General features: G+C 41.6%; 3 protein-coding genes across 5 annotated transcripts in view; 2 read left to right on the plus strand and 1 right to left on the minus strand.

Annotated features, from left to right (window-relative positions):
- The window catches only part of LOC306972980 (uncharacterized protein), a 140,766-nt gene that overhangs the window by 45,389 nt on the left and 81,760 nt on the right, over positions 1 to 13,617 (minus strand). The window lies entirely within an intron of this gene.
- The window catches only part of LOC306972976 (uncharacterized protein), a 152,030-nt gene that overhangs the window by 18,645 nt on the left and 119,768 nt on the right, over positions 1 to 13,617 (plus strand). Inside the window, exon 3 of one of the 2 annotated variants that reach the window (XM_079569750.1) lies at positions 1,783 to 2,823. The exons of the other annotated variant lie outside the window; for it this stretch is intronic. Within the exon in view, the coding sequence (XP_079425876.1) occupies positions 1,783 to 2,384 (602 nt within the window). The 3' untranslated portion in view covers positions 2,385 to 2,823. Of the gene's footprint in view, positions 1 to 1,782; positions 2,824 to 13,617 lie in introns of those variants that run through there. 2 annotated transcript variants of the gene reach the window in all.
- LOC306972754 (uncharacterized protein) lies at positions 4,633 to 7,388 on the plus strand (the record flags this gene model as incomplete). The annotated part of the gene is made up of 3 exons (XM_079569460.1): positions 4,633 to 4,726; positions 5,020 to 5,048; positions 6,388 to 7,388. Exons 1-3 carry the CDS (start codon positions 4,665 to 4,667, stop codon positions 7,386 to 7,388), a joined length of 1,092 nt encoding a protein of 363 aa, XP_079425586.1. The 5' UTR covers positions 4,633 to 4,664.

Genomic DNA, 13,617 nt, shown 5'->3' on the forward strand with positions numbered 1-13,617 from the left:
GCTCTATCATAACTCTGTCATAACTCTATCATAGCTCTATCATAACTCTGTCATAACTCTATCATAGCTCTATCATAGCTCTATCATAGCTCTATCGTAGCTCTGTCATAACTCTGTCATAACTCTGTCATAACTCTATCATAACTCTATCATAGCTCTATCATAACTCTATCATAACTCTATCATAGCTCTATCATAGCTCTATCATAGCTCTATCATAGCTCTATCATAGCTCTATCATAGCGCTGTCATAGCTCTGTCATAGCTCTGTCATAACTCTGTCATAACTCTATCATAACTCTATCACAGCTCTATCACAGCTCTATCACAGCTCTATCACAGCTCTAGCACAGCTCTATCACAACTCTATCATAACTCTGTCATAACTCTGTCATAACTCTATCATAACTCTGTCATAATTCTGTCATAACTCTGTCATAACTCTCATAACTCTATCACAGCTCTATCACAGCTCTATCATAACTCTATCATAACTCTATCATAGCTCTATCATAACTCTGTCATAACTCCGTCATAACTCTATCACAGCTCTATCATAACTCTTGGGGAGTCCATTCCAAGGCTTTAGTTTATATTTCTGGATATTTGGGAGCTGAGCCAGACCGGACTGAAGAGCTTCCATTACTTTCGTATCGGCCGCCATTGCCAAACTACAACCAGCAAATGTGGCGCAAATGCTTGACGTCACCTACAAGCCCCGCCTCCCCCGCTCACTGAATGGTTGGTTGAAATTCAACCGATGTAAAGCGGCCACTGAGATCAAGCCCAGACGTACATGTAGGGAAATGATAATTGGCCGGCGTTTACGGATGGCTAAGGCAACACTGTAAAAACCTAATATCCAAGCCATTACAAGCTGCCCCTATACAAAAATATAAAAAAAAACAACAACAAAAATGAGTAAAATAATCACAAGAATTGGTTGACAATACTATAATGTATTTATGTTCTTTACATGTTATGTGCACAGTTATTAACACACTTCAATCTTTTGCAGATCGATCAAAGAGGACCCAGACTGTGGAGGTAAGAAAACCAAACTACAGGGCCGTGCAGAGAGTTACAGAGGGACAGGGCTCAGAAATCAAACACATTTTCACTTTGTCAGATACCAAGAGCCCCCTGCTAAAAGAATAAGGACATCAAAAACTCACTGCAATCACCTTAATTTCGTATTCCCAAATCCAAAAACTAAGAAAAAAAAATGGGGGGGATAATCGCCACTTCGCCGATATATTTATTATTTGATTTTTGTTGTTTGTTTGTATGCTTTATTGTCCCCGTAGGGAAATGTGTCCTCTGCATTTAATCCATCCTTTGATGCCGCTGGGGCGACCCGTAAGGAGCAGTGGTTCTTTGCATGTTTATGTGTGCGTGCACCCTGAAGAAAGACCTCAGCATCCCTGAAGCTTCTCCTGCAACAAATGTCAAATGGTGCCACTGCAGGCTGTGGCTGACAACAGGGACTTGGGAAAGATATCAATTATTGAGAGTGTTACATACTTTTATTTCACATTCATAGAACCTGGGTTAAGTGACCTTCCAGACTCAGCCATTCTGCTTGGCTCTTGGCTCTTGGGGGTGGCCAGTCAAAGCCAGTGCGGCCCCAGGCCCTCCCTCTTTTCTGCCGTTGAGAAACTTAATATTTTTAGTTTTGTGTTTTATTTGAATCTTTCTGACTGAAGTTTTAGAAGAAGCACTGCTGTTTTAAAGACTTTTATTTGGTGATGAAGTGTTTATGGTGTCTGTTTGTCATTGCAGGGGTTCAGAGTCCACATGAGGCTGCTCCCAGTCCAGTCCAGATTAAAGAGGAGCCAAAGGAGATTCAAATCAAAGAGGAGTCGATCCAAGTCATTGTCATTGGAAAGAGTGAGGATGAAGAGTCTCTGCTTCATGAAACGGTGAAAGAGAACGGAGAGGACAGAGACGGAGCAGAAGAAGAGAATTCTTCTGACACTGATGACTCTGCAGACTGGACTCCTTCAGCTGAAAGTCCCACTTCACAAACACACACTGAGCAGCTGCAGGAGCCGACTCATGGGAGCAATGTGAGTGAAGATGGAGGTCCGGACAAACCACACAAATGCTCTCACTGTGAGAAAGGGTTTTCGAAAAGATTCAATTTATGGAGGCACTTGCGGACCCACATGAAGGATCATATAGTAGAGAAGCCATTCAAGTGTTTTGTTTGTGCAAAGAGTTTTTTACAAAATACTCATCTGAAAGACTCACATGAGGACTCACACAGGAGAGAAGCCATTCAGGTGTTCTGTTTGTGCAAAGAGTTTTTTACAAAATATTCATCTGAAGACTCACATGAGGACTCACACTGGAGAGAAGCCATTCAGGTGTTCAGATTGTGATAAGGCGTTTGCACAGAGGGGTGATCTAAAGAGACACATCAGAGCTCACGTGGGAGAGAAACCATTCAGGTGTTCTGTTTGTGCAATGAGTTTTTCACAACATGGGACCCTGATAAGACACATGAGGACTCACACGGGAGAGAAACCGTTCGAGTGCAATGTTTGCAAATCAATATTTTCTAAGAATTGTACTCTACAAAGACACATGAGGACTCACACAGGAGAGAAACCATTTAGGTGTCCAGATTGTGCAAAGGCATTTAGATATAAACATGATCTATCGAGACATGTGGCGGGACGGCGGTGCAGTGGTTAGCACTTGTGCTTCACGGCTGGAAAGTCCCGGGGTCGATTCCCACTAGGGATGCAACGAAGACCTTTTGTCACGATTCAATAAGTATTTCAATATGAAGATCACGATTTCGATTCTATTCATTACACTTAACGCACTGAAAAAGAAACGTCCTATTTTTTTTTGAATGGACAGAATGGACATCTTCACAGAGTTTACTAGATTAAGTGTTCAAAACAATATTTTTATCTGATCCACTGTTAAGTCACAAAAGGCGTCATTCGTAACTTCAACGCTTTGACAACAAATGTTCCAACAGCGCAAGTCATTTTTCTCATGTTTATCGGAGGCGAAGGAAGCTAAAGCTGGCGACAATTCTCTGAGCAGTTTTTTTTTTTTTTACCTTTTCTAGGTTTGTGGAGATTTCTTAAATGGAAGTTGCCATTTTTGTCCCCAATATCTGTGACCGGATTTTTCCTTGATCATTATTAGAGCGGGACAGCAAATGGCCTGTTTGGCTGAAATTCGTAGTAGTTCCCAGTCACGTCAGGATAATTGTCTTCAGTCTCTTCGGTCTTCATTTACTCCCACAGTAGCAAATTCAAAATTTTACTTAAACTTCAATATGCAAGAATTTAATAAACACCTTTCAAATCCTGTGGACACTGTGGAGAAGGAGGTGGACATGAAGAGTGTCTTGTTGTCGTTTGCTGCTCAAAGTTTTGTGATCTTTCAAACTCCCCCACATGTTTGTCACTCCTGCCAATGCACGTGTGGAAGAGATAAACCTTAACACCATTCAGTTACTCAGCTCCACTTTTGTTGCTTGTTTTTTCCCACTTTCTGTCCACTATCATTAGTTTTGTTTACTCTGCCCACTGACACAACTGAAAACAGCCTAATTAAACCAAACTCCAATGTTTATATGAACAAAAGGAGCTAAAATATAAAATTATGTTTTAATGGAAATATATTAAATCAATGTTTACTGAAATTTTGAATATTTAAAAAGTTCTGGTCATTTCTCTTTTTAGGTCACACTGATCTCCATTCGTTTCAATGGAAGGGGCGGGACTAAAGATGCTGATTTTGAACTAGAAACCGCTGTAACTTTCTTCATACTGAACATACACACACATTACGGGGTTACTGCATCTTTCCACTTAAACTATTTACTTGCCTTTCTATTGAGTTTGAACATTTTATCCACATGCCTACCTTTTCTGTCCTGCTCGCTGACAGCTGACCAAGCCGGGCATGACGCCGTAGATGGAGCTCATGTTGGTTGTTTTCGGACAACATTGTCTTCCACTGGTCGTTCTAATCATATCAAAATCCTGCCACAGCTGATCTGTGTTGCCCAAATGGTCCCGGTGTCTGCTAGAAGCTAATAATGCTATAAACACCAGCTGGCTGTCATGTGTTGCTCCCTCACAGGAGGAAGGGGAGGGGGGCAGTGAGAGCACACAGGAGAAATGGCTGAAAACTGATTAAAAATGTGTTGAGCTCTGCTGTGAAGAGCATTATTGAAGTCGGTGCTACATATGGTTCAGTGGCAGCTTTTTATAGCCACACTAGAGGGCGCTGTTTGCTGGTACTGATATAGAATATGTGAATTGGTATTCCTCTCTTCTCTTCCAAAATAACTTTTTATCAATACAAGTGATTTGACATGTGACAGTTTTTAATTATTATTATTTTTTTTTACCACGTTTACTTTTTTCAAATTCACATCCCCTTTGGCCAAATATTTTTTGTTGAAACTATATATGAATTAAAGAAGAAGCATTTGCTGAAACAACACTTAAGTTGAACAAGAAAATGTAAAATTCCAAGGGTTTGTCAAGTGAGCTAGTTTTCATTCTCGGATCTGGCAACCCTGCCCAGACCCCGGAAGTGGACGCTGTGTTGTGCTGCTGCGTTAGCGTTAGCTCTGAACAGAAGTGAGACACTCTTTTCGCCTTAAAGCGGACAGAGCGCAGTGAAACATGTCAGAAGTGAAGCTGAAGGAGGAGCAGGAGCTGTGGGAGCCCGCGGAGGAGGAAAACAGGTGAGTTTAGAGCCAAGACAGGACTCTCTCAGATACAGAGGACTGTCCACAACAACAGGAGGCCTTTGTGTCTTTATCAGGGACTTTATCTCACACGGACTTTTACTGTCAATAAGGTTTTGTTTTTTATAAATAAATAAATGGTTAATAATTAAATTACAAGAAACCCATGTACAAAAACTATAAAATAATCACACGCATTTGTTGTCTTTAATATTGATGATGCTATAATGCATTAGTGTATTATGGTGATATTATGTGCACAGTCATTAAAACATTTGGTTCTTTTACAGATCGATCAAAGAGGACCCAGACTGTGCAGGTAAGAAAGGCCAAACTGCAGGGCCGTGCAGAGAAGCTACAGAGGGGCAGGGGCTCAGAAAATCAATTCATCAATTTTATCACGATATCACACAACGTGATTTCCAAATCGCAGAGGCAGGTGATTTTTATCTGGCCACAGAAGTGAATGGATCAGACCTCATCCGCTCCACTGCGAGCTTTTGTTTATTTCTCAGTCTAGTTAATGTTCACAGTAGATCGTGGATGTACAGTGAAAATATCAGTCTTTATATTGCAGCCACCATGAAGGACTATTCTATTGCTTTATTCTCCGTTAGCATATTGCTTTGGCCGCAGCGCTAATCACTCCATTCAGAGTCCTTCACTGCTACTCGCTGATGCCCTGATCACAGAAACTCCTGTCACGTCAATAATCTCACCTCTGACTGCCTCCACAGAGACAAGGGTGAGCCTGTGCTTCATAAAGAGTCGTTTGCAGCTCAGTTGGGACCTTTTAAAACCTAAAACGAGGCTTATGTTTTGGAATGTTTTGGATAAAGATAAGAACTTATCTCATTAGCACAGAGTAAAAACACAATTAAGATGCAAATAGAAAGAAATTATTACGCCATTTACACACAATATAACAGTATACAATTATATAAATGTGGGATGTTTCGAAATATATTTAAAAAGTAAGTAATACCGTTTCCTAACCTTTAACAAGTCAGTTGTAAATATTTCATGAGCAATAACATTGTCTCAGTTTAGGCAACATTTTAGATACAAGCAAAACAAAGTTATTCATGATTAATGGGGGGAAAAGTCTGGAAACATTTTGATATTGATTTTTGGCAAAAATGGTTCAGCCCGTGTGTGTGTTTTGTCTTAATCTTTCTCAGAGGCTGTTGTGAAGTGATGGTTGTAGCTCAGGGCCCGTTTTTAAGAGCAGACTCAAGACCCACCTTTTCAGTTTAGTCTTTAACTGATATTTATTCTCGCTAGGCCTATTTATTTATCTCAGCACCTTATAATTAGTATTAATTGCTATTAAATTGTTTCCCGCTGTGCCTCGGGGGTGGGGACTGGGGTGCTGTCCTGTGGGTGTCTGAGTGGAGGCGTGGTGTCGCTGCCGTGCCTCCACTGGGAACCCTGTGCTGGTCCCTGTGGCTGCAGCTGAGGTTCTGCTCCCGATGCAGTGTGTGTGGTGTGTCACTGGGGAGGTGGATGGGGCGAATGTGATTGTGAGAATGTATTTGTGGGAGGAGATGGGTTTGAGGGAATGTTTTTAAATCTGTAATGCACTTTGTGTTACATGAAATGTATGGAAAATCTTTATGAATAAAGAGCGATTGATCGATTGTTGTCTGTCCCTGCAGATGTTGAGAGTCCACAAGAAGATGATCCCAGTCTGGTCCAGATTAAAGAGGAGCCAAATGAGATTCAAATCAAAGAGGAGTTGATCCAAGTCATTGTCATTGGAAAGAGTGAAAATGAAGAGTCTCTGCTTCACGAAACTGTGAGTGAGGAGAACAGAGAGGACGGAGACGGAGCAGAGAATTCCTCTGACACTGACGACTCTGGAGACTGGACTTCTTCAGCTGAAAATCCCGCTCCACAAACACACACTGAACAGCTGCAGGAGCCGGCTCATGGGGACAATGTGAGTGGAGATGGAGCTCCAGACAAACCGCACAAATGCTCTCACTGTGGAAAGGGGTTTCTGAAACGTTACAACTTAAGGATGCATGTACGAACTCACACAGGAGAGAAGCCATTCAGGTGTTCTGTTTGTGAAAAGACTTTTTCTCAAAATAGTTGCCTGAAAAGGCACATGTGGACTCACTCAGAAGATAAACCATTCAGGTGCGCAGACTGTGCCAAGGCATTTCCATGTAGCAGTGATCTAAAAATTCACCTGAGGACTCACACGGGAGAGAAACCATTCATGTGTTTGGTTTGTGCAATGAGTTTTTCAGAAAATGGCACATTGAAAAGACACATGAGGACCCACACAGGAGAGAAACCATTTAAGTGTTCCATTTGTGCTATGACTTTTTCAAAAAACGGTAGCCTGAAAGTACACATGAGAACTCACACTGGGGAGAAACCATTCAGGTGTGCTGTTTGTACTATTAGTTTTTCTGAAAATGGCAGCCTGAAAAGACACATGATGACTCACACTGGAGAGAAACCCTTCAGGTGCCCAGATTGTGCCATGGTGTTTGCATTGAAGGATGCTTTAAAAACACACATGAGGAAACACACAGGAGAGAAACCGTTCACGTGTTCTGTTTGTACAATGAGATTTTCACGAAGTGGTGCCTTGAAGCGACACATGAGGACTCACACAGGGGAGAGATCGGTCGCAATCAAATAATTAATGGAAACCTGAAAAGACACGTTGATGATTCCAGGTCTTTGAAGAAAGAAATGCTTGTTTGTTGAGGGTTAACTGAGGGTCCCAAGTCTGTTACACAGTAGAGCAGTGGTGCCCAACCAGGCGATTGAGCTGGTAGATCGAACTGGTCGACCGCAGACTGATCCCAAGTCGATCACGAGGGGTCCAGGCAAAGAGAAAAAGGCAGGATTTTGTGATCGCTATCTAACACGTGTTAGTCGTGGTTGTCCTTCAGTCTCATTTCTCTTCTATTGGACCTTTTTTGTATCTGACAGACAGTTAGAACCACATCTCGGGTTAATGGATCTTCTCTGCCTCAGACACAGGACTTGTTTGATAAGCGTTGTGAATAAAAGGCTCTCGGTATTATGGAGGACCCGAGCCATCCTGCACATTCCCTCTTCTCCTGCCTCCCTTCGGGGAGACGACATGAACATTAGCATAAAGGAGAGCTGAGGCTTTTAATTGCTGGAATGCTGTGTCATGTTGTATTGATGTTTTTATTTATAGATGAGCTTCCTGTTCAGCAGAGAGAGCGCCAGGGCAAAAGGGGATGTGTCATGTGATGTCTAGTGGTTGTGTGACAATAAGAAAACTTGTAAGGTTAGTTACTGCAGGAAGAACATGTTGACTGTGTTTACAGGAGAGCACAGCAAAGGCTTTTCCTGCTGCGGCAGCTGAGAGGTTTTTAAATCTGTGACCATATCGCAACAAGGGTTTATCAGTGTTTAATTGAGAGCACACTGATATTTCAACTCAACTTCAACTCAAGGTTCAACTTTATTATTATTATGTCCCGAAGGAAATTATTATGCAGCAGGTGTCCACACATAATAGAGCAAAAACAAACAAAAAAACACAGTGAGACAACAATTGTGTTTGGGACAAAGATCATACAGTCACAGCATCCTCAGTCCGGCTCTGGAGCTGAGAGACAATCAGCAAAAGATCAAATAAAGCCTCATTTGCAGCAGCTTCACAGAGCAACATATGATGATTTACCTTCGCAACAGCCTCTGGAATAAAAGAGTCCCTGGCCCGACGAGTTTGAGTACAGGGCATTCTTAGCCTGCGTCCGGAGGGGAGGAGGTTAAACTCCTTAAAAAGCGGATGGTGGTAAAACGTACGTAAAACCCTTTGGCTCTAAAGGTCATGTAAAGGTCATACAGCTGAGTCTGCTGTGCACCAATGATTTTACCTGCTACTCTGACCAACTTCATCAGACAATTTTTGTTGGTCACAGAAAGAGCCCCAAACCAAGATACAAAACAAAATGTTAAAACTGACTCAATAAAGGACTGGTAAAAGATCGTCATGAGGACATTACAAACTCTAAATGAATTCATTTTCTGAAAAAGAAGAGTCTTTGCTGCACCTTTTTGCAGATGGCGTCAGTGTTCGACTCAAAGCGCAAGTCCTTGTCAATAATAGACCCGAGGTACTTGTATTCGGAGACTGCTTCAACCGGGTTTCCCTGGATCACAGTGTTGGTGCCACTAGGGGGCGCCTTGCGGAAATCTATCAACATCGTCTCAACTGTCACAAACGAAGCTAAACTTGGCAGAGTTGTTCAACAGGGCAGTAAAATCACAGGCCAACAACAAATCCAATTTTACAATAAGGAAGTGCTTTGTGTCTGCAATAAGGTCACAGATGATGATATCCATCCACTGTCCCGTTTGAGCTCCTTCCATCAGGGCAGAGGAGCTGAATAAGTTCTAATGTTGCTCAGTCTGTTCTGTTCCTTTTCTTTAGCTGTGTCTGCAACAAACTGATTTTATAATGGATTTTAATGTACTATGTATTTTTATTTCATTGCTGGGCAAATGTATCGAATGTGTGAGCAAGCCAAAGGTACATTTCTGCCATCACTGTGCATGGTACACAGTAAAGTTTTTCTATTCTGTTCTATTCTATTCATGTGTGCAGGTTTACAACGTTGACTCTGAGCTGGTGGATCTCGGGAGGTTGGCTACTTGAAAGATATAGCTTGGGCCAAAAAAGGTTGGGCACCCCTGCACTAGAGCGTTATGTCAGACTCAAGACCCGAGGCCGAGATGATTTTAAAAAAATTATAATCAATGACAACGTAGTGTACATGTTGTTTAAATGTGAAAATTCACTATCCCCTCAACACAACTCGAGAAAACTTAAATCTTAACTGTCTGAAGGCTTAACCCTAGTGTACATGTTATTCTTGAGCTAATTGTCAAATAGTTTTTATGGCGTCTTCAATGAAGGTATTCAAGTCGTCTTCTGTACTCAGTGGTTGAAGTCTCAAACGTTTCGCCTCTCATCCAAAAGGCTTCGTCAGCAAAAACTAAAGTTATGTTCAGCTCGCAGCCTAGATAAAGACCAAAAGGGGAGGAGTTGGGGTAGGCCCGGTCCCTCCCCAGAAACTACCGGTACCCTCCCTGTGCGTGTGTTTTTATGGTGCTTGTTTTATAAATGTCACTGGTGCCTCGAAAAAGAGATTCATGTCAAGACTTTCAGGTGAAATAAATGTTCAATAAAAACTGCCTTTGATGTCGGCCAGGCAGCGTGGTGACGTGTCCGGTCCCGACAGACCGGTCTAGCTGTGAAACTGCTCCAGGCCCCAGTACTGCAGGGGTCTGGGGTTGGAGAGGTCCTGAACCCCCTTTGGGTGCCGAGAGGTTCACTTTTGTGTAAACATCTGCATTGCGCTCTGGCCGGTCCCGGTCCACTCTTATGGAAAAGCAGATTCAGGCGCACCGTTTGTTTAATCTTTATGCCCCGTTCTGTGTATGTCGATGCTTTGCACCGCCAAAAAAATCCTCATATATTGATGGATTTTAAATTTTCTTTTCTTTTTCTCGTGAAGAGGTTCTCTCAAAAATGATGCGGTGCTTTCATCCATTATCTTAAATCATTAACCTTTTAGACGTCAATTTGAAAAACACGTCTCCTTATGGAGAGTTTTGTCCATTCTGTGTGTTTTGATCTTTAAACTACCATAAAATCATCAACATTTTCCTTTTTTTATTTCATGAAAGAGCCCTCTTTATATGTTTAAACTTGATAAATGATCAGATCATATTAAACCTTTAGTATTTGCCGTATGGGTCTTTCTCATTTATTGCCACTGCTCATCATGTGGTTCAATAATTATAGCAAAACTTGTATTTAATACTTAATAAAACATCACATTTCTGTTGCTGAAATATGAATGTCTGTCACACTTTGTTCAGGTGAATGGTATTCCTAAAAGTTTTTCATCAGTTTTATCCAATTAACAGAAAAAAAAGAAGTCTGAACTATATGACTTATATGACATTATTATAGTATAACTTTAAGTATAAGTTGTATTTTTTTTTTAAAAACTAAAAGTAATGAATATAAATAAAAGGAAATGTATAATTTCCAGGTAAATCAGTCGCACCACATTTTTTTTTAAGGCTACGTCCAAGTCATTACTTAAAAAAAATGGATTTGTCAATTGACCTAGTTTTACCTCTTGGACCTGGCAACCCTCCTCAGACCCCGGAAGTGGGCGCTGTGTTGTGCTGCTGTGTTAGCGTTAGCTCTGAACAGAAGTGAGAAAATCTTTTCTCCTTAAAGCGGACAGAGCGCAGTGAAACATGTCAGAAGTGAAGCTGAAGGAGGAGCAGGAGCTGTGGGAGCCCGCGGAGGAGGAAAACAGGTGAGTTTAGAGCCAAGACAGGACTCTCTCAGATACAGAGGACTGTCCACAACAACACGAGGCCTTTGTGTCTTTATCAGGGACTTTATCACACAGGGACTGTAATTAGGGCAAATTCGCCTGAGTGTCCAGAGATTTGAGTGTAGGGGAACTCTTAACAGCAGGTCCTTTGTTTATTGATTTGCCGATCGACCCCCTTGGGGGTCCCTACCCCCAGGTTGAGAACCACTGTTTTACATCACAACTCTTTCAGCCCCCACCATTTATTGTAAGCACACAGCATCTCTTCTTCCGTTTTGATTTCCCTACGTTGACCTGATCCCTACGTTGATTTGTCACACCGGCTTTTTTTGCTCCTTAAGATCTTTGCTTTTACCCATTAAGCTGCCTATTTTTACTCTTTAACTCTTTGCACATTTCCTATCTCTTTTGCACACCCTGAGTGATTTGATTGAGAGCCAAGTGAATTTCTCCATTGTGAGATCAAAAGGATTATCTTATCTTGCACATCCATGATTTTGCACTTTCTATAATGTATTAGTGTTGTTTAAGTTTTATTGGTCTAATCATTAAAACATTTGTTATTTTACAGATTGATCAAAGAAGACCCAGACTGTGAGGGTAAGAAAAGCCAGACTGTGTCGAGAGCAGCAGAGGGGCAGGGGCTAAAGGGCATCGGCCCCACCCACCCCACCAAACCCACCACGACTCTGCCCACTCCCTGTTGATAAATGTGTACACTTCACACAAAAGCTGCATTATGCAAGTTTTTATGTGTAAGAAATATTCAATGTTTACACAGACCCACTAATTATACTTTTACCCATTTACTTAATCAAGTAAAAATTATATTTTTGAAGGAAAAGGTGACACTATGTTTGTTCGACAGCGGGGGCCTTAAAAGCAAAATGATTTGGCCGATATCATTTATAATTTATATATAGTGTGTTATTTTCAGGAAAGAATTATGCCTCCCACCCAAAAAAGTCCACATTTAGTTTAACTTGTTCGTAGAAGCACAGATTCTCACCCTCGATATTTTTTATGATGCTTTGTTGATGTACCACAGTTTTGATGCACATTTCACATTGGGATTAGCGTGCGGGATTAGCGTATCCCAATTGACCTTTGACCGGAATCGCTAATTTGACTTAGAAGGTCCTGTGTTCGATTCCCACCTGGACGGGGCCTTTCTGTGTGGAGTTTGCACGTTCTCCCCGTGTCTGCGTAGGTTTCCTCTGCCTTCTCCGGTTTCTCCTACCAGCCCGGTGATTCTGACCGTCAACCTGGCTTCACATCTGGAGATTTTTTTGCAAAAGATACCAACCTTTTGTGAATTTCACCAGCCGTCTTCTCTGCACCAAATAGGAACAGCTTCCACGCTTCCAGGGATGATCGCTGATGGAAACGCGCTGTGTGTGCATGTGCGTGTAGGCTGTGTGACAGAGGGACAGCACCGAACACATGCAGCTTAACACTAGGGTTCTGTACGATGCATGTTTTAAACAGCGTTACAAATAAATAACAAAACGCAATATGTGGCAGTCGGTGCTGCTTCTGTGGCTTCTGTGTTCTTCTACTGCCACTAATTAGTCTATTTGTGGGGAACACTGGATTGGTATAATCGTATCGGCAGATATGGAGCGACATAAAGTCCTTTCAGTTTCCAGATTATTAAACAGCCATTGTTGAGTTTCTGACTGTTTGAAGCTGTTCACTGTTTCTACTGTTTGGTTGTTGATGACAGTGGGTGGTTGTGGTGAGGTGTGAAGTGGAGTTGAATACGAGTTCCTTTGTTTTATTAACATTGAGGTGTAGGTGATTCTCTTCACACCATTTGGTGAAGTGTCTGACAGTGAGGTTGTCATCCAGGCCCATATTAGGGTCATTGTCTGTATACAAAGAAAGAATGCCAGTGTCGTCTGAGTATTTTAAGAAATATGATGTGTGGTGCGGGACGGATGCTGTCATTTATGTACAGTGTGTAGAGGAAAGGGCTGAGAACACAACCTTGTGGAACCCCACTGTTTATGGTGAAAGCATCTGATGTGGTAGATCCCAGCCGCACAAACTGTTGCTCAGGAAGTTGTGGAGGAGCTGAATCATCAGAGGGTAAAAAAAAAGATTAAAAACTAACTAGCTTGAACCATGAGGAAATGTTTTCCTCAAAGTAATAAAGCAATAAGCTATAAACCAATACAGCTTTGTACTGATATCAGTAATAATAAATAATCCTAATAAAGTTAAAGGTAAAACAGGACAATGTACAGATTTGTAGCCAGTATATAATATTCAATTAGAAATATACATTTATAATAAAGTCACACAATTCACATTTATTTTCACTATAAAATGACGAATCATAATTCATAATAGGCCACTCTGGCCATCTGTAGGAGCAGTGCGCAGTAGTGATGGCGCTCCGGAGCTTGTATCGCTCTTCCTGAAGCAGATGCTTTGAAACACTGCGTCGGAGCCTCTTTCAGTAACATCTGGTCACGTGACTGACTCGAAAACCGCTTCATTCTGTGAGTTGTGTATCGTGTC

This window comes from Gobius niger, assembly GCF_951799975.1.
Source record: "Gobius niger genome assembly, chromosome: 13".
Classification (NCBI taxonomy): Eukaryota; Metazoa; Chordata; class Actinopteri; order Gobiiformes; family Gobiidae; genus Gobius; species Gobius niger.